At 35.2% G+C, this 19,284-nt stretch overlaps 2 protein-coding genes across 3 annotated transcripts; one reads left to right on the top strand and one right to left on the bottom strand.

Moving 5' to 3' along the window:
- Nucleotides 1-4,542: 4,542 nt before the first annotated feature.
- Nucleotides 4,543-11,742, bottom strand: LOC106403086 (wall-associated receptor kinase-like 10). Its single transcript, XM_013843939.3, has 3 exons — nt 9,906-11,742; nt 9,685-9,795; nt 4,543-5,952 (listed from the first exon to the last, which is right to left on the bottom strand). The coding sequence occupies exons 1-3, from the start codon at nt 10,921-10,923 to the stop codon at nt 4,709-4,711; spliced, it is 2,373 nt and encodes a 790-aa protein (XP_013699393.1). The 5' UTR covers nt 10,924-11,742; the 3' UTR covers nt 4,543-4,708.
- Nucleotides 11,743-14,359: 2,617 nt separating this feature from the next.
- Nucleotides 14,360-19,129, top strand: LOC106406347 (nudix hydrolase 3). 2 transcript variants are annotated; one of them, XM_013846983.3, is made up of 21 exons: nt 14,360-14,607; nt 14,747-14,926; nt 15,016-15,093; nt 15,225-15,321; nt 15,408-15,541; nt 15,633-15,714; nt 15,792-15,878; nt 15,983-16,089; nt 16,161-16,332; nt 16,417-16,670; nt 16,754-16,835; nt 17,001-17,066; nt 17,256-17,333; nt 17,419-17,514; nt 17,617-17,723; nt 17,810-17,978; nt 18,080-18,163; nt 18,298-18,392; nt 18,468-18,558; nt 18,643-18,789; nt 18,881-19,129. In XM_013846983.3, the coding sequence occupies exons 1-21, from the start codon at nt 14,543-14,545 to the stop codon at nt 18,932-18,934; spliced, it is 2,325 nt and encodes a 774-aa protein (XP_013702437.1). In that variant the 5' UTR covers nt 14,360-14,542; the 3' UTR covers nt 18,935-19,129. The 2 variants fall into 2 exon arrangements, with proteins under 2 accessions (XP_013702437.1, XP_022560647.1); XM_022704926.2 differs by having other exon boundaries at nt 14,472-14,641.
- Nucleotides 19,130-19,284: the final 155 nt, after the last annotated feature.

Raw genomic sequence — 19,284 nt, 5'->3', positions numbered from 1 at the left:
AAGGCTCCAGCCGATACTCTCCGGTATCATCTCAGAGAATCAATCGGCCTTCGTCCCAGGTTGTGCCATATCCGATAATGTACTAATCACGCATGAAGTACTACATTTTCTGAAAACTTCGGATGCGGCTAAACGGTGCTCTATGGCGGTGAAAACCGACATGAGTAAGGCCTATGATTGACTCGAATGGGAGTTTATTGAACTGGTGCTAGCGAAACTGGGCTTCGACAGCAAGTGGGTCAGATTACTCATGCAATGTGTATCCACTGTTACATACTCCTTCCTCATCAACGGCTCGCCTAGGGGAAGGGTTAAACCGAGCAGAGGCATCCGTCAAGGAGACCCTCTTTCACCATACATCTTCATCTTGTGTAGTGAAGTTCTTTCGGGTTTATGTAACAGAGCAAGCGAGGAGGGTTCCCTAAAAGGAATTCAAGTGGCACAGGGTTGCCCCCGAATCAACCATCTCCTCTTCGCGGATGACACAATGTTTTTTATCCGAGCAAACAAGACAAGCAGCAGAGCACTTCGAGAGCTCCTCAAGCGGTATGAGGAAGCATCTGGCCAGTCAATTAATGCCACGAAATCGTCGATCTCCTTCTCACGAAGAACTCCAGTCGCACTGAAGAACCTTGTCAAAGCAGAATTGGGCATTGAAAAGGAAGGTGGAGTGGGAAAATACCTTGGATTGCCGGAACACTTTGGGAGAAGAAAGAGGGATCTCTTCACTTCCATTGTTGATAAGGTGAGACAGAAAGCACGTAGCTGGTCAAATCGATTCCTATCCAAGGCCGGGAAGTTACCTATGGTGAAGAGTGTACTATCGCCCATCCCTTCCCACGCCATGACTTGTTTTAAACTACCTGTCTCACTTTGCCAACGGATTCAATCCGCAGTCACCAGATTCTGGTGGGATGATAAAGAAGGGCAACACAAGATGGCTTGGATCTCTTGGGATAAGATGACTATGCCTAAAGCAATGGGGGGACTTGGGTTTCGTGACTTCCTAGCTTTTAACGATGCTTTTCTTGGAAAGCTCAATTGGAGAATACTCCACAACCCAGACATTCTTTTATCAAAAGTCCTCATGAGAAAATACTGCAAAGATGAGAGTTTTCTCACTGTGACAGAGAAGAAGGCAATTTCTCATGGGTGGCGAGGAGTGTTACTAGGTATAGATTTGATTATGTCAAACGCTGGATGGGTAGTTGGAGATGGACGGTCGATCAGAGCGTGGCACGACCCGTGGCTAAGTGTAACAGAGCAAAAGAGACCAGTAGGGCCACCGACTGAGCCTTCAAGTAACATCACAGTAGCAGACCTACTCCGACCTGACTCCAGAGAATGGAATGATCACAAAATAGAAGAGCTCTTTTCACATTGGGAGGAGACCATCAAGACCATCAAACCAAGCCTTGCAGGAGCTCCAGACAAACTGATATGGTTAGGTACTACCTCTGGAGACTATACCACTAGATCAGGCTATCACACGGCGATTGAAAAAAGAGCAGAAGCTGACGCACAACAAGAAGGAGATGGGGAGTTTGAATGGTTCAAAGCTGTCTGGAACCTCCAAACTTCACCCAAGATCAAAATGTTCCTATGGAAGCTGTTTAACAAAGCCATACCTGTGGGGGAGATCCTAGCGCAGCACCATATCAACTCAGAAGTCAGCTGTAAGAGATGCGGATCACCAGAATCTATAGATCATCTTTTCCTGCACTGCCCTTTCGCAAAGAAGATTTGGGAAAATGCTCCCTTTGCGACGGCCCTCGGGGATAGCGGATTGATAGATTTAGAGGATATCTGGCTAGATCTCTGTAGAAAACCTTGTCTCCCTCCTATAGGTGTAGCGGGACAACTTGCACCTTGGATTATATGGAAGATATGGATAGAGCGCAACCAGCTTATCTTTGAAGGAAAGTCCCTCTCGGAGGAGGAAGCATTAACGAAAGCTGTTAGATTGGCAAGAGAATGGCTACATGCCCAGGAGCCAAAGCAAGGCGTAAACCCCCAAAGAACGCCAGCGCCGATAGTAAGACCTCCGAACTGCTCAATCATGAATGCAGATGCGGCTTGGAAGACAACCACAAAGGTAGCAGGATTTGGATGGACCTTGAGGGACTCGATAGGTACCTCTGTTTCCTCCTCCCACACGGGCTATGAGAGATTTGTAGGCTCTGCCCTAGCGGCGGAAGGACTTGCAATGCGAGCTGCTCTGACAAAATGCAAGGAGAAGGGAGTGAAGCGGGTGATCTGTGAATCAGATTCCTCACAACTCATCAAAACCATCAACTCGCTCTTGGAAACCCGAAATCTATGGCATAGTTGCAGATATTTGCGAGTTGGCTAGCTTTTTTGATGTAATCAATTTCTTTTGGATCCCTAGAGAAAGAAACACCATTGCTGATAGTTTAGCAAAACAATGTTTGTTGGAGGTTGAAGCTTTTATGGCTGTCACCTAACCTTTTGAGTTGAATTAATTTAAGTGTGTTTCAAAAAAAAATGTTATTACTCACCACATCGGCTCACTCCCTTAACTACTGACATTAAACTGCACTAAACTCTGAACAACTCCCTTTTAAGTATAGTACTCCCTCTGTTCTTGAAAGTAAGATTTTCTAAAGTATACACGTTTATTAAGAATTTAATAAATGTTTATAATTTAATTTATTTTTTACTTTATTATACACTTTCCAATAACTTTCCACCGATGAAATTTAATCAATTCAAATATTCTCAATTAATGTTCCTCAAAAGTATAAAAAAATATCTTAACAATATAGAAAATCTATCTTTGTGGAACAAATTTAAATTCTAAGACATCTTACGTTCGGGAACGGAGGTAGTAATATTTATTTATTTTTATTTGGATTTAGCAATCAATTTCAGGTTTTTCCTTTTGACTTTTTGTATATGTAAAGTCATGTAATGTCTGTCGAAAACTTAAAACCCAGCTTGTAATGACCTTTTGACTCTTTGTTTGCAGGCAGCTTGCGGAGGTTGGTTTACATGTTGTGATGGCTGTGAGGAACACAAAGGCAGCTCAGGAGCTGATTCAGAAATGGCAGAACTAGTGGTCTGGCAAAGATCTCCCACTTAATGTCGAGGTAAACTTATCATCTCCTATATGAATTCTCTCCTCTGGTAATGATGAATAAATTATAGTTTGTGGCTAATAATGTTTATTTTTGAGACTAGAAATAGTCAATAATGTTTATTATCATATATAAATGATCAATCATTTTGCATAGTAGAAACTTCAAACTGTATGGGATCTTGTGTATTAGTTATTAGACAAGAGTATTGGTTTGTTACATCTACGTATCTGATTAAGATCTCCTGTGTTCTTTTTTGTAAAGGCAATGGAACTTGATCTTCTTTCACTGGATTCTGTTGCGAGATTTGCTGGTGCTTGGAACGCTCGTTTAGGACCTTTGCATGTTTTGATTAACAATGCTGGCATATTTGCTATGGGAGGTTGGTTTTATTGCCCTTTTAGCTACAGAGCATTGAGTCTTTCCCTCTCTTATGATTCCTTCTTGGGTTTTCACCATCACTACTACACCATTCATCATCATCAATATTCTAACTTGATGGACCCAATTAGTGACAACTGGCATGCATAGCATTGATTTCAAACATAGACTCTTATGAATAAAAATTAGGAAGGTAAGGTAAAGTATCAAAAAAAAAAATTAATTTCAAAGGGGTTCTGCCATTGGAGTCCCATGACAAATTTAATTACGTTACAAGGGGTTCTAAACTTCACAAATTACAAAATTTACAATTAAACTAATAATGAGTTCTAACCATTGGAGATAGTCTAACAAGTTCAGAACATATAATAATTATTAATACACAAGTGAGTGGGAAATAACTCGAACACAACCTAACACGCTTTCTCTCTATATTCCCTTTTTAAAAAAATTCGTCAATCTTCGGTATTTGTAACGGACTATGTTCTTTTAAGCTGTTGAAATCCCGTGTTTACCGGCGAATCATCTCATCCTCTAGCCGTACCTCGACGGAAGCGAGATCTACAATTTGGCGACGAAGTTTCTACTAGGAGCCGCAGAGGTTTTTGTATGTTTCCACTATCTCCGGAGCTATAATTTTATACTTTAGGTTGGTCACGTTCGAACTCTAACTCATGTGTCAGGTTGGTGTTTAAGCTTGAAAAATCGGTTTCCGAAGTTATGGTTCTTGATGGGTTTGTATCATCACCATTACGAAGGCCACATGCATTGAAGAAGCAATGGGAGGACTTGGGTAGCTGCTCTACTGTTGCCCAGAGGCATCGGTTCCTTTGAACAGCTGTGGTCCTTTTGGCATTCCTCTGCACCATTTATATTTACTTTGCTGTCACGTTAGGTTCTAGGCACTTGTCGTGTTCAGGGATGATCGGGAAAGAGAAGGCGATGTGTCAAATGGAACATGTTTGGAGACTGAAATTGTTGTAGACTATCAGCCAAAGCTGACAGGTATTGTTTTATGTTGTGCCTCCAGTGCAATGTATAACAAACCAACAACATCCTAAAGAATGGCTTATCAGAATGTAAACTTTTTTTTTATTACAAACGAGATCCTTTTATTACACAATCTATGTATTCATAAATATAAATACATTCACACATACATAAACACCAAAATCGGACGGAAAAGCAAAAGGCACTAGATAATGCCGTGGTATGCAAATTTGAAATTATTACCGCGTTTGAAAAGGAAACAGAGGCTCAACATCTGATATTGGCAAAGAAGATGTACCGACGTCGTATTGAGAAGTTGGGGCAGTAACAGCAATGTTGTTCCATGATTGTAATTTTATGTTAGCATCCACAACTGGTTCTTCATGGTCTTCCTCATTTTCACTACCATACTCATGTAGTTCCATATCCACCGAAGACCCACGAATTTTCTCCAATTCCATGGACACTTCTCTCATACTTGGCCGTTTCCTTCCTTTCAAATTCAAACACTTCCTTGCAAGATTTGCCGTTGCAGTCACTTGAGTCAGCTTGCAACCATCTCTGATCTGTGCATCGATGATGTCAAGTAGTCTATTCTCTTTGATTGCAAGAATGAAATAAGTTGCCAATGTCCTATTTTCTTGAGACCGCAAGAAAGAGACTGATTTTTCTCCAGTGATAAGCTCCGCAAGCACCACCCCAAAGCTGTAAACATCGCTCTTATCTGTGAACTGGCTAGACTGGAAATACTCAGGATCCACATACCCCACCGTACCTGAAACAACGGTTGTAAGGTGTGTATGATCCACCGTTACTGTTCTTGAAGTGCCAAAATCAGACACTTTGGCTTGATATTTCTCATCCAACATTATGTTTGTAGATTTGACGTCCCTGTGATATATTGGAGATGATGCAGCTGAATGCAGATATGAAAGAGCACTTGCAATATCTATAGCAATGCGGAGACGCACTTCCCAGGTAGTTATCGTGTGATCATCTGACTCATCTTCATGAAGATGTTCAAAAAGGTTGCCGTTGGGAATAAACTCATAGACGAGAACAGGGACTTCTGTTTCAAGGCAACACCCTAAAAGTTTCACGATGTTTCTGTGGTTGATCTGGGAGAGGATGACAACCTCATTGATGAACTCTTCCAGCTTGTCTTCATCCACCACTTTGGACTTCTTCACTGCTACAATTCTACCATCAACACGCATTCCCTTGTACACCGTACCTTGACCACCCTGGCCAAGTATTCTAGTTAAACAAAAGTTCTCGGTGGCCTTCTTGAGCTCTCTCGAGCTGAACACTCTTGTCTTTTCAACGTTGCCTTCAGTTGAAATTAATTGTTGTTGCAACAATAAACCTCCATTACGCTTGAAGAACTTCTTTTTCTGGTTTAACCTCCTTTGTTTTCTAATAAATCTGTATAACCCGTATATTCCACCAATAAAGATCAATGAGCCGAAACTAGAACCAAACCCTGCAAACCATACAAAGGAAAATTAAAGCCAAATTACTTTTCTTACATTGACACTGGGTTGATTTTTTAACTTTCCTTCCATATCATTACCACACTGATTTGAAAAAAAAATGCTAATAATTGTAACATGTACAGTTTTAATAATAACTAGATCTCGACCCGTACAACCGCGCGAGTTTTTGTTTTCATTTATTTAATATAAATATTTTATTTTCAATTCTAAATTGGTACATATTATAATATATGTGTCTATCAATTTTTATAACATAATAAGTTTACGGTATATTTTTTTATTGAATAGATTGTTTTAAACTTTCACATGTATTTGTATCTTTTTCTATATATATATATATATATATATATTTGGATTATTATTTCATTATAAAAATCATAACTATATATATAAAGAATAGTGAAATATTGTTTTATTGTCATATTCAAAGGTATTATAACATTTTACAAATTTAGAAAGTTTTTTAAAAATTAAACTTTTCGCTTCATAAATTTATATTATCGAGTAAATAATTAAACATTTAGTTTTTTTTTTAATTTTTAAAATAAACTATATAGTTTAAAATTTGTTTTCATTGGTTTAAGATAGTAAAGATTAATCATTGTTAGATAATATGGTTTTTGTTATTTTAAAAAAAATCTTTATAATTTTAAAAATTAAGATCGACAAATATTTAAATATTTAACATATGGAGATATAGTATTACAACATTAAATTATATCTATTTAATTTATACTATCTATAAGTCCAATGGATCATCTATTCTTTAAATCCAATTATTTAGCCCAATAAAATTTTCTGGTAGGCCCACAATTTAAATGATAAGATTAGAGATTAAATATAACATGACTTTAGGTCTATTTTTTAAAAAATCACACATGAATCAGAATTGTGATTTATGTTTTAATATATAAGATATGCAACTTGAATTATTGAAAAAAATCAGTTGTCACATCATATGACATCCATCGACCAATGCGAGAACCCTAAATTAAAATGCACTTTTCACGCCGTTTGTCTCGAGAGTTCGAAGTCAATACATGCGTATAGTTCTGTTAGTAAGTTCTCTCATAAACGGCGCTAGATTTTGAATCACGCGGATGTTTGTTTTCACTTTTCTATACATAAATTATTATTTTTAAACACTACTGGTATATATTTTTAACGTTACTCAAATACTTAAATGTTTATATAACTATTTCAAATACAATAATTTTATAACTTACATGTTACAATTAATCAATTGTTTAAAACTGTATGTATTTTCACTTCTTATTATATATTTATCTTATTGTATTTGCATTTAGTTATTAAGTAAATTAATATATTCATGAGAAAGTATATTTGAAAATTATTTTATATTTAATTTATGCTAAATTCTGACCCGTGTTTCAAAGTTGTATTTCTTTTTACTAATATTTTTTATGCTTATTTATTTTAGATAATATATTATTGTATATACAAAAGTCTAAGATCTGTTAATTTTTAGACATGTATTATATGATTTGCTAATTTTAAGCCGTTCTATCATCATATTATATTTTTAAAATAAATAATTTATATTTATGAATATAAAATTTATAAATTTATCAATTGAATATACTTTTATCATATTTATTTAAGTATAATAATTGTATTTTAACATGATCATGACTATAAAGTAGATAAAATATGATATAACTTATTTATTTTTCATTTTATAAACGATAACTTAAAATACATTAAATTATTGTTAAAATATTTTTACACAGATTTATTAGAATATTTAAAATATAATATAGAAAGATAAATATTATATTTAAAATGAAAATATATTATGATTAAAATAGTTACAAAGATTTTATATTATAAGCTTTACAGAAATACATGTTAATTTTTATACATGTATTATATAGTTTGCTAATGTTAACCCATCTTACCAACATATTAGATTTTATTTTTGAACATAAATATTTTCTACTTACGAAAATAAAATATATAAAATTTATAAATTTAATACAATTTTATTATATTTAGCTCAATATAATAATTTTATTTTAATATGATTGATTATGATTATATAATATATAAAATATTACAGAATTTTTTTATTTTTCATTTTATAAACGATTACTGAATTTATTAATGTATAATAATATTTCAAACTAATTTGAAAATTAGTGAAAATATTTAAATATAATTTCGAAAATGAAGATCTTGTAAAAATCTTTTAAGAAAAATTGTTAGAATTTTAAAATAAATATATCTTATATTTAAAATGAAAAGATATCAAAATATATTATGATTAAAGTATTTTAAAGATTCTATGTATTATTAGTCTTAATAAAATACATTTAATAAGATTTCTAAATGATGGTCCAAATTAAAAAAAAATCACTCATGAAAGAAGTCATGACTTCTATTTTAATATATAAGATCTTTGAACATTATTTAATATGTGGATTTAAAATAAAAAATTCTTATGTGTCAATCACTATATTCATTTTCAAGAAATAAAACATGAAAAGGCTTAATAAAAACGTGACATGGCTTCCATTTTATTTGTAAAGTTATTTTTATAATTAAAAGTTACTTATTTGTAAAGTTACTTTTTAACAATTATTTATTGTCATCACCACATTCTTTTTAAATAGTAAAAAAGGATAACATGACTTAGTGAAAATGTGACATGACTCTCATCTTTTTATGACATGTACAATGTTAATGACAAAAAAAAATTATTTGGTAAATCTACACAAATTAATCTCCCAATAATTCCCCCCAAAGATAATTTTGATTAATTTTTTTTAAAATGTATATAAGTTAACAATTTCTTTTAAAATATATATTTATTAAAATTAATTTTAAGTTTATTTTAACAAAATAAACTAAGATCATTTATATAAAATTCAAAATGTATGTATATTTAAATATTTAAAAAATTTTAGCTAGATTCATAATCAGCATATATATAGACAAATAATCAAATTTTAAAGTTTTAAATTTTAAACATATTCAGTAAAATAATTATTTAGTGTCATACACACATACATTCTCATAATAAAAATAAAATACTAAAAATGTGGCTACATACTAGAAATGTAAATTATATACATATTTATTATTTAAATTCTATTAAAATAAAATATTAAAAATATAATTATCTATGTTCTTGTAAATTATTTAATATATCTTAATAAATACAACACAAATAAAACTTTGATTAAAACTCAAAATTTTGTAGAATTTTAAATATTTTAAATTTATACTTAAATTTATTAACTACCGTAAAATTTATACTTAAATCTATTAATTATCGTATGTCATTTATATATAAATTTTTTTAAATACCTAAAATGTATACTTAAATCTATTGATGGACGATTAGCTTATTAAGATAAATATTATAAATAAATTTTATATATAAAGTATATAAATTAAATATATTCACTAAACAAAAATATTCATTTAAATCTAATTTTCACTAAAATTAAAGTAAATCAAAGTTAAATAAAAATATTGTTATTAAATGGAAAATTAAATAAATGATTATTTATAAATTTTTTTTTTAAACCAGAACATGTAATGTACATTTTATTTTACATAAAAAAAACTTTAAAGAAAAATTAAGCTTGGCTCAGAAAACCACCTAGTGTTGATCTTAGCTTTTATACAGATAGAGTGTATTTGAGATGTTGGCAAAAAAGAGTGTATTTAAGATAGAAAGTTGCAGTGTTTACCTATAGCAAGCCGGTGATTTCTATACACGCATTTATAGTGTCCTTGCACATTGACACAAGTAGCGTCCCCAGTACAGTACGGGTAGTCATATTCAGTGCATTCATTAATATCTGGTTTAGAAAATGAAACAGAAGTCAACCATGATCTCATAGTTTACACTGATCATGGTCATATATAGGAAACTTGAATAAAAATATGAACTACAGACACACTTACTAACCTTTACATCCACCAGGAATGTATGGGTTTCCCTTGTAACCTCTATTGCATCTGCAACTTGCATCGTTAGGAAAGGAAGAATTATAGTCGCATGCACAACTTATTCCGTAAGTATATGAGAATCGACTTAGATTTAAGTATTCTTTCATAGGCATACATCTTAGAGAGTCTACGAAGGAAAGAAGATCCGTTTTATGGACGAACCATCCTAACTCAACTGTTGAATATCGTTTAGCAAGAAGCAGATTTGAATCAGATCCGTCTAAAAAAGAGTATGCCTCATCATCTGTTAAGAAGGCAACTTTACACTCTCTTGTTGTGGTGGCGTTATCTTCTATTGTTACACCAACGACCTGCTGAATACTACGGGGCATGCTTGCCTTGCAGCATCGAATACCGTTGCAGCTTGTTTCATTTATATATCTTCTTTCACTACAATTCTCGTACTCGTCATCATAGTCACTGTTGGTATTACAATTGACCGTCTCTAGATAATCTCTTGAAGCAGTAAGATTAGGTGCGAGGCAACTGGAGAAGCAACCCACGATGCTTGGCTCGACATGTGTCAACCACGCCCTGTTGTTGCAACCAATAGCTGTCAGTGTATTATTGACACCAAGGTAAAAAGGGCTTCCCGTCAAGTTCAAAAGTGATGTAGGCTCTTGTTCGTTGCTGGAGCACCCCTTTGAAGTTATTGGGGTTTTTATGCGGACTGACCCGTATGGTACGCGGTAAGAAAAATACCTGCCTAGTTGACCCGGAAGAGAGATATTCACAACTTCCTTACCGATCAGTGAAAGAACAGGGATGGGCTTCCCTGAGACTGAAAGAGAGGTATTAACGTCACATTTAATTTCGTACCATTTATTGAGATAACAGCCCTTCCCGATTCCAAATGGGTACGGGATGTCGATTCCTCCACATTGGCTAGGACAAGACCCGGCAACAGTGAGATCAGTGATCAAGAAAAATAGCAGAGAGAAGATAGCTAAAAGGGAAGAAGGATTGTAAGAGCTCATTTTTAAGATGTTTGTTATTTCCTATGTATCTTCTATGATAAAAGCAGACTGGCTTTTGTAAGGAAGTGAAATGTTTGCGTTTACTTGAACGCAGACAGCATTAGGTCTTTAAGTCTTCGCCTTTGAATTTTCATCTTCTTAATATATCAAAACAGTTAAAAAGATGAAAAAAGTATCAAAAGTAATTCACGCCACATACTTTCTTATCTTCTTATAATCCTTAAACTTAATCAAATACAATTTTTGTATATCACATCCTCCATCTTTGAGTTTTCTTTCCTCAACTCAAAAACTGAACACTACAGCTTCTTCCTGGCAATTTCATGATACTTTAATACATCATTAACACACGTCATACATCTAGCAAAGAATCATCCATGTCCGGTCCTGATCAAAATCTAATGGTGAAGACAATCGACTATAGAGTTGGTCCAAGGAGAAATTGGGCTACATAATCAATATGATGTAATAAAAAGGGCTCGAAAGACTTAGAGACAAGCAGAACTTTAAATACCCTTACGGCCTTATTAGTTTGCATGTCGCAATGACCCCAATCTACACGCAGGGACCGCAACCCACACAGCATTTAGTCAGAGGTTGCAGAGATTTTAAATATTTTTTTTTATTTAGCCTTGGGGTTTCCCAGCGGTAAGCTGGACTAATCCCCAAGTGGCCTTCCATCCGGGCATACCCATTTATTCGTGGGCAAGAAGGTGGCCAAAACGACTCGAACCCAGGAACGGGCACTCCAGCTCGAGTTCATTTACCACTAGGCCAAGAGCTCTTGGTTGATTTTAAATATTAAGTTGTTAAAATTTTCAGCAATATGAATAACGATTAGCTATCAGTCACATACATGCAAAAAAAAAAAAAAAAACAGGCCCTAACGGATTACATGCATTTTTTTTTTTGAATGAAAGGATTACATGAATTTATTATTGTTAGAACTTAAAGCAGATGGAGCAGTTCTGAATTTTTTTTTGTGTGGCTTTTGTTGAATAGCAAAATAAACTTTTCTATATAAAAACCTTAACTTGTCTACTTCTATCAGTTACTATCAAAGTCATCTCGATCAAGATGTGGCTAAGGAAAGTACAAAGTTGTGTGTAGGTATATAACTTGTTTTCGTTAATGAACTAGAGTGTTCTTGATCATGAGCAGGAAGGCGAGTTATTGAATTACATGAACATTCTTTTGTTCACCCATGAATGCATGTGTTGTTTGTATACATGTACAAATGTATGCTTGATCTCTCTTAGAACAATGTGTTCGCAATATGTGTCACACTTTTGAATGTGGATGTGTCCCAGCTGGCTCATTTAACTGAAGAGGAACCAGTTTAGGTGAAGCCAAGTAAGTGATACTATAAACGTGGATGGTTAGAGATGTGGCTCATTTAACTGAACAAAGTTCAGTTTAGGTGAAACCAAACCAAGTAAGTGACACTTTAAATGTCGATGGTTCGAGATGGTTCATTTAATAAAATGACTAAAATATTTTTTTTATGTTTCGGCGAAAAAATAACATTTTTACGGTTTTGGCGGAAAATACGTTTTATGGGTTTGGCAAAAAATACATTTTTTACGGTTTTGGCGGGAAAAGTACGTTTTGCAGTTTTGGCGGAAAATGTGTTTTTGACGAAAAGTGCGTTTTGCAGGTTTGACAATAAAAGTTTTTTTTTCGCGATTTTGGCGGAAAAATGTATTTTGCGGTTTTGGGGGAAAATGTGCATTTTTACGTTTTGACGGGAAAACTGCATTTTTGCGTTTTTGGCGGAAAATATTTTTTGTGGTTTCGGCGGGAAAATTCGTTTTTCCAGTTTTGGCGAGAAAATAAGTTTTTTTTTTGTTTTGGCAAGAAAATAAGTTTTTACAGTTTTGGCGGGAAATGCGTTTTTCCGGTTTTGGCAAAAAATGTGTTTTCTGGTTTTGGAGGGAAATGCGTTTTCCGGTTTTAGTGGGAAAATGTGGTTTTCCGGTTTTAGCAGGAAATTTGCATTTTTTGGTTTTGACGAGAAAATGCTTTTGCAGGTTTGGCTGGAAAATGCTTTTTGGGGGCTTTCGTGGGAAAATGCGTTTTTCGGTTTTGGGCGGGAAAATGTGATTTTCCGGTTTTGGCGGAAAAATTATGTTTTTTGGTTTTGACGAGAAAATGCTTTTGCGGTTTTGGCCGGAAATGCTTTTTGGGGGTTTGGTGGGAAATGAATTTTTTGGGTTTGGCGGGAAAATACGTTTTTCCGGTTTTGGGGGGAAAATGTGTTTTCCGGTTTTGGCGAGAAAATGCGTTTCCGGTTTTCACGGGAAAATTACATTTTATGTTTTTGACGAGAAAATGTTTTTTGCGGTTTTAGCCGGGAAATGCTTTTGGGGGGGGGGGGGGTTGGCGGGAAAATGCATTTTTCGGTTTTGGCCGAAAAGTACGGTTTTATTGGTTTGATCAAAAATTGTGCTTTTATGGAAATATGTGTTTTATGTTTTTTGAGGAAAAACGCATTTTGCGGTTTTGGCGGGAAATTGTGTTTCAGTTTTTGCGGAAAAATGTATTTTTCGGTTATGGCGGAAATATGTATTTGCAAAAAAATAGAATTTACGGTTTGAAAATAATATATCTGCATCCACATGCACCATCAAGACTCACCTTCGTTTGGGTGAGAATTTGAGATGAATTTATAAAAATTCTGCTGGGTGATCCATCTGGATGTATTATTATAATGCCTGGGCAAAAAATCCGGGTCCGAAGAACCAAACCGAACCCGATCCAAAAAAGTAGTACCGAAACCGAACCAAAATTATTAAATATCTGAACGGATTCAAAATTTTGGTATCTAAAGAACCGAAACCGAACCCGACCCGAAATATCTCGGGTATCCGAATGTAACCGAAATAGATTTATACACCTAAATATATTACTTATTTTTAGATTTTGTATATATTAAAAACATCCAAAATATATAAGATACTTTTAAGTTATCTAAAATACTTGAAAATATGCATAAATAGTCAAAAGTAAATGTCTAAAATAGCTAAAATATATTCAAAACAATAAAATACTTAAAACATCTATTGATTTTCTATCCAAATATTCAAATCAAACCAATTTATATGTCAATTTTAGGTATTTTGACATATATTATACAAATTTATATGTAATATATTCTTCTGTTTTATAGATTTTGAGAAATTTTGAGAATATAATGAATATTAAAATAATTTAAATGGATTATCTGAACCCGAACCGAACCCGTAAAGATCCGAACCGAATCCGAACCAAAATTTAGAAATACCCGAATGGGGCTGAAATCTTTAAACCCGAAAACCCGAAATCCGAATAGATCCGAACCGAATCCGAATGGGTACCCGAACGCCCAGCCCTAATAATGCACAAAACGAACATCGATTTGCATCTTCACCCAGATGGATCACATGGGTGAGCAAACGTACAACACCTTAACCGAAGAGGGGACCGGTTTAGGTTCACCAAAGTATGTGACACTTTAAACAACGCAAGGGGGTCCGGTTTAGGTGACGCCAAGTAAGCAAAACGTGTCACCTCTTGTTATTCTATAAATTGGGTACACCTCTTGTACACTTCACAGACAGTAACGGAGAGATTGAGAGATATGGCGGAGGAGCACTTCGACGTTCTGACCAAATCTGGCGAGAAGACCGGTGTGTCCAAACCCAGGCATGTGTACTGTTGTTGTTCCCTTTCCTATTAGGTGAAAAAATACCCAGAAATCGATTCGTAATAGAAATGATTTTAGATGTGGTTTTAGTCGAATCAAGCCTTTGTTTATACATTGAAAGTCAACGCCTTTATATAGGTCGGAGATTCACCGAGATGGAGATTACCACCGTGCAGTTCACGTCTGGATCTTTGTGGAGAGTACTCAAGAGCTGCTTCTCCAACTCCGGTCTGATGATAAAGATTCTTGGCCTGGTCAATGGGACATCTCTAGTGCTGGTCATATCTCAGCCGGTGATCCATCTCTTTTATCGGCACAGTAAGTGAATCTGATTCTGCATTCATTCCCTTTACTTTTTTTTATGTCCTTTTTACTAAAGTTGCTGTCCCACTTTTATTTTTGTGTAGGCGAGAGCTGGAGGAAGAGCTAGGCATAAAACTCCCAACAGATGCCTTTGAAAAGATATTCGTCTTTCTTCAAGAATGGTTTGTTTGTTAACTCGGCTTTTGTGATGCATGTGTTTAGCTTGATTGGTATGGTCGTTGCATCTTGAAGCTATACACACTGATTCTTATCTGATGGTGTGTTGCTTTTCTTGTGTGTGTGTTTTTTACAGTGTCACAAACAATGGAAAATTCATAAACAATGAGTTCAATGATGTGTATCTTGTTACAGTTCTGCATCCAATCCCATTAGACGCCTTTACTCTTCAAGTGAGACTTTTTCCCTTTTATGACGTTGAAGTACTAAAAGCCACACAAGTTACCTCACCATTTCGTTTTGCTCTTGTATATATCAGAAAGAGGAAGTCTCTGCTGTAAAATACATACCTTATGAAGAGTACAGAAACCTGCTGGCTAAGGAAGATCCTGCTTATGTGCCATATGAAGCGAATGGAGATTATGGAAAACTATTTGAAATAATCAGGCAGAGGTACATTATCTCTTATTCATTGCTAAGGTAAAGGTTATATATAGAAAGTTCTTATCTTACAAAAGAGTGTTTCTTCTGAGGTTTGTTGAAGGTGCCAAGTGAATGTTGAGGCTCGTAGTTTATCTCTGCAGAAGCAACTCCAGAGATACTCTCCTGTCACCCTTGAAGCAAATGTATTAACTTCTCATATATTACCGTGTTTTATTTATTTCAAACGAACCACAAAACTGAGATTTTCTTTACTATGCAGTTGGCAGAACTCTCTGAGGCGGATCAAAAAGCGCTTGGTCTAATCGTGAAGGCTGCAAAAGTTATAGACGACATCTTCTATGAGCAGGTTTTGTAGATATGTAGTCTGAATTTTCTGTTCTGTTCGTGGACATGTAACCTCATGGATGAACTTAAAACTAAATGAGATGAGTTGTCTGTTATCCTAAACAGGTTTGGTACAGCAATCCAGCTCTAAGAGACTGGCTTAAGGAGCATGCCAATGCATCAGAACTGGACAAACTTAAATGGGATTACTTCCTGATCAACAAAAGTCCATGGTGATTATCACTGAACTGTCTTTGTTTTAACTTCAGTACAAGAGATTGATGTTTCATTTTTACATTTGTAGGTCGTCACTGGATGAAAATGAACCATTCTTGACCACGGCGGATTCAGCTGTGAAGCTGCTTCCTGAAGCAACGAAACTTATTGCTGGCTGGAAGGGTATTGAATATAGAGCAGCTTTTCCTTTGACTAAACCACCCGGTGCCAATTTTTATCCTCCTGATATGGATAAAATGGTACACACAATCACAATGTTTGATGTTTGTTTTCCAAATTTTTAATATGTTCCCATAACCAATTGTGGTTCGAAAATCTTACAGGAGTTCAACTTATGGCTAAGTAGCCTAACGGAAGAGCAAAAGCATGCTGCAACAGGGTTTTTCAGCATTATAAAAAGGCGAAGTGAAGCTAATCTAGATGCTTCTCAATCTAACCATCTAGCCAACATCGCAAAGAAGTTAACAGACTCTAACTCTGATCTGTATAGTGCTCCCTATTCAGAGATATATCGACCTTTCCTCACAAAAGCTTCTGAACTTTTGCACAAAGCTGGAGACTTGGCCACTTCACAGAGGTAAAATATCATAAAGTTTCTTCACAGATATTTTCCCACTCGAGTTTCTTTGTGTGTTGAAGTACTTCAATGTTTTTCTATAGTTTGAAGAAGCTGCTGCATAGCAAAGCTGAAGCTTTCCTATCAAATGACTACTATGACTCAGACATTGCATGGATGGACTTGGTACCTCTTCTTTGCCCATTCATTTTTATAGATAAGTAGTCTTTATTTCATTAGAGGATAGTTTTTGTAAGGCAAGCTCTGGCTATTTTATTATCAAGTCTGCTATTTCGTGTTTGGCAGATTGTCATTCACACCATAACTTTAAGTCTGTATCAATTTCTGCAGGATTCAAAGTTGGATATTACCATTGGTCCATATGAGACATACGAAGATGAAATTTTTGGTTACAAGGTAAGAATTTCCGTAAAGTTTACTCCTGGTGTGATCTACTTAAGCTTATATACTCACAATCCTCGCCTTTAGCTTTGCATTTGTACATTAGAGGTCTCTACATGCAACTCCTTTGACCATTTGGATTAAAATTTACATTAGGTCATTGCATGATATTTCTCTCTAATATGTATTTATTTTCCGTTGCAGGCTTCATTTGAAGCCTTCATTGGTATTCGAGACGATAAAGCTACAGCTGATCTGAAACTCTTTGGTGACAATTTAAAGGTACATTTCTCTTTTTGCAGCTTCAGTCAATCGATGTTCTAATTGCTTACTCTGAGATCGTTTTTCTTTTTTCACTTTCTGGTAGCTGTTGGAAGACAATCTCCCACTTGACAGTGTATACAAATCAAAAGATGTGTCTGCTGCTCCTATTCGGGTCATCCAGTTAATCTACAATTCCGGAGTAAGTTCCACTGAGTATCCAAAAGATGATCCGAGAGAGGAGAGGAAAACTAGCCTTTGTCTTGTCTTTATCCACCGTTCACTTGTTTCTTGACTGTGACAGGATGTGAAAGGTCCTCAGACTGTTGCTTACAACTTGCCAAACGATGAGAAAATCGTCGAAGATAGAGGAACATCAATGGTTATGCTCAAAAACGTTCAAGAAGCAAAGTAATGTTCTGCCTTACTTTCTCCATGTTTCCATTTATAAACAGTTATCACGCATTACTTCTTACTAAGCCTTTTTCCTTTTCCAGGTTTGAACATATTCTAAAACCTATTGCTGAAGTCATCATCAGCAAGGAACAGCGAGGATTTGTTGATTTTGATTCCTTCTTTACTCACACCATTTGCCATGAGTGTTGCCATGGCATTGGTCCGCATACCATAACGCTTCCTGATGGTCAAACCTCTACAGTGAGAAAGGTTTTACTTTTCCTGCAAGAATGCAAATAAGAATCGATCATGTACCAACCACAAAACAACTTGTAGTTTAATCGTTTCCCTTGTATTTTCATTTGATCCAGGAACTGCAAGAACTTCATTCTGCAATGGAAGAAGCAAAGGCAGATATAGTGGGTCTTTGGGCATTAAAGTTTCTCATCACCAAGGTCTATAACCATCTTTACTAGTTAGCCAAACTTGGTTCATTTAATTTCAATTCGCAAAGTCTTGATTAATTTCTAAGTCAAAATACTTAATTGAACCACTGTTTCTTGTCTGTTTCTGTATGTGTAATCGACAGGGTCTGCTTCCAAAGAGTATGGTGGAGAGTATGTATGTTTCTTTCCTAGCTGGATGCTTTCGATCCATCCGGTTTGGTCTCACAGAAGCTCATGGGTAATGAATGAAACATATAATCTCACACGTCCTATATGTATAACTCTTTGACATAAATCTATCTTCCGGCTTCAGGAAAGGGCAAGCGTTGCAGTTCAACTGGTTGTATGAGAAAGGAGCCTTTGTTTTCCACGAGGACTCTACATTCTCTGTTGATTTCACTAAGGTAACCCCATCCATGAGAGGTTTATGATTCTTCATATCCAAAACTCCAAAGTTGCTGAAATCTTGTTTTTTCCCGCATATAAAGGTGGAAGATGCAGTGGAGAGTTTGAGCCATGAGATACTCACAATCCAAGGAAGAGGCGACAAAAAGGCAGCAACGTTGCTTCTAAATAACTACTGCACTATCACCGGTCCATTGAAAACCTCTCTAGAGAAGCTCGAGAGCGTTAAGGTATAAGATGAAACATTAATTGAGATTGACTATTCCTACATGATGATTCGCATAGAAATGATCTGCTTGTATGGTTTGTTTGTGTGTTTAGGTACCAGTGGATATATCTCCGACATTCCCATTAGCAGATGCATTGATGAACTGAGATCTGTCTCAGGCGATGTTGTGTTTCAGTCTCAGCCAGTTTGTGGTTTTACAATAAAAAGCCAGACCATGAACCAATTCTGGATTTGTAATGGAGTTTGTTTGCATAATAAAAGTTTGTATCCTTGATTGAACAATAATGGGTTCCTTTGAATTTGATGCTCCCAGTTAATAAAGTTGAGAAATTTATCACCAAGACAACCAACATATGTTATGATCTTCCCTACTATGAAAAGACACGACTAGAATTGTACCAAGTGAAATATGCCATTTGTGGGTCTAATTCATGTGTTTTCTTGTCTTCTAATTGTTGCAGTTACCGCTCAAGGTAAACTGCTTCACATTCTTCCT

Source organism: Brassica napus, chromosome C6, assembly GCF_020379485.1.
Source record: "Brassica napus cultivar Da-Ae chromosome C6, Da-Ae, whole genome shotgun sequence".
Taxonomy (NCBI): Eukaryota; Viridiplantae; Streptophyta; class Magnoliopsida; order Brassicales; family Brassicaceae; genus Brassica; species Brassica napus.
The sequence above is the reverse complement of the archived record's forward strand: the minus strand, read 5'-3'. Positions and strand labels throughout refer to the sequence as shown.

Coding starts and splice junctions, on each gene's coding strand:
- LOC106403086 (XM_013843939.3), bottom strand. CDS start 10,923: ATGAGCTCTTACAATCCTTCTTCCCTTTTAGCTATCTTCTCTCTGCTA. Junction 9,796..9,905: donor CATTCCTGGTGGATGTAAAG/GTTAGTAAGTGT, acceptor TTTCTAAACCAG/ATATTAATGAATGCACTGAA. Junction 5,953..9,684: donor AAATCACCGGCTTGCTATAG/GTAAACACTGCA, acceptor TATGGTTTGCAG/GGTTTGGTTCTAGTTTCGGC.
- LOC106406347 (XM_013846983.3), top strand. CDS start 14,543: ATGGCGGAGGAGCACTTCGACGTTCTGACCAAATCTGGCGAGAAGACC. Junction 14,927..15,015: donor CCATCTCTTTTATCGGCACA/GTAAGTGAATCT, acceptor ATTTTTGTGTAG/GCGAGAGCTGGAGGAAGAGC. Junction 15,322..15,407: donor TAGACGCCTTTACTCTTCAA/GTGAGACTTTTT, acceptor TGTATATATCAG/AAAGAGGAAGTCTCTGCTGT.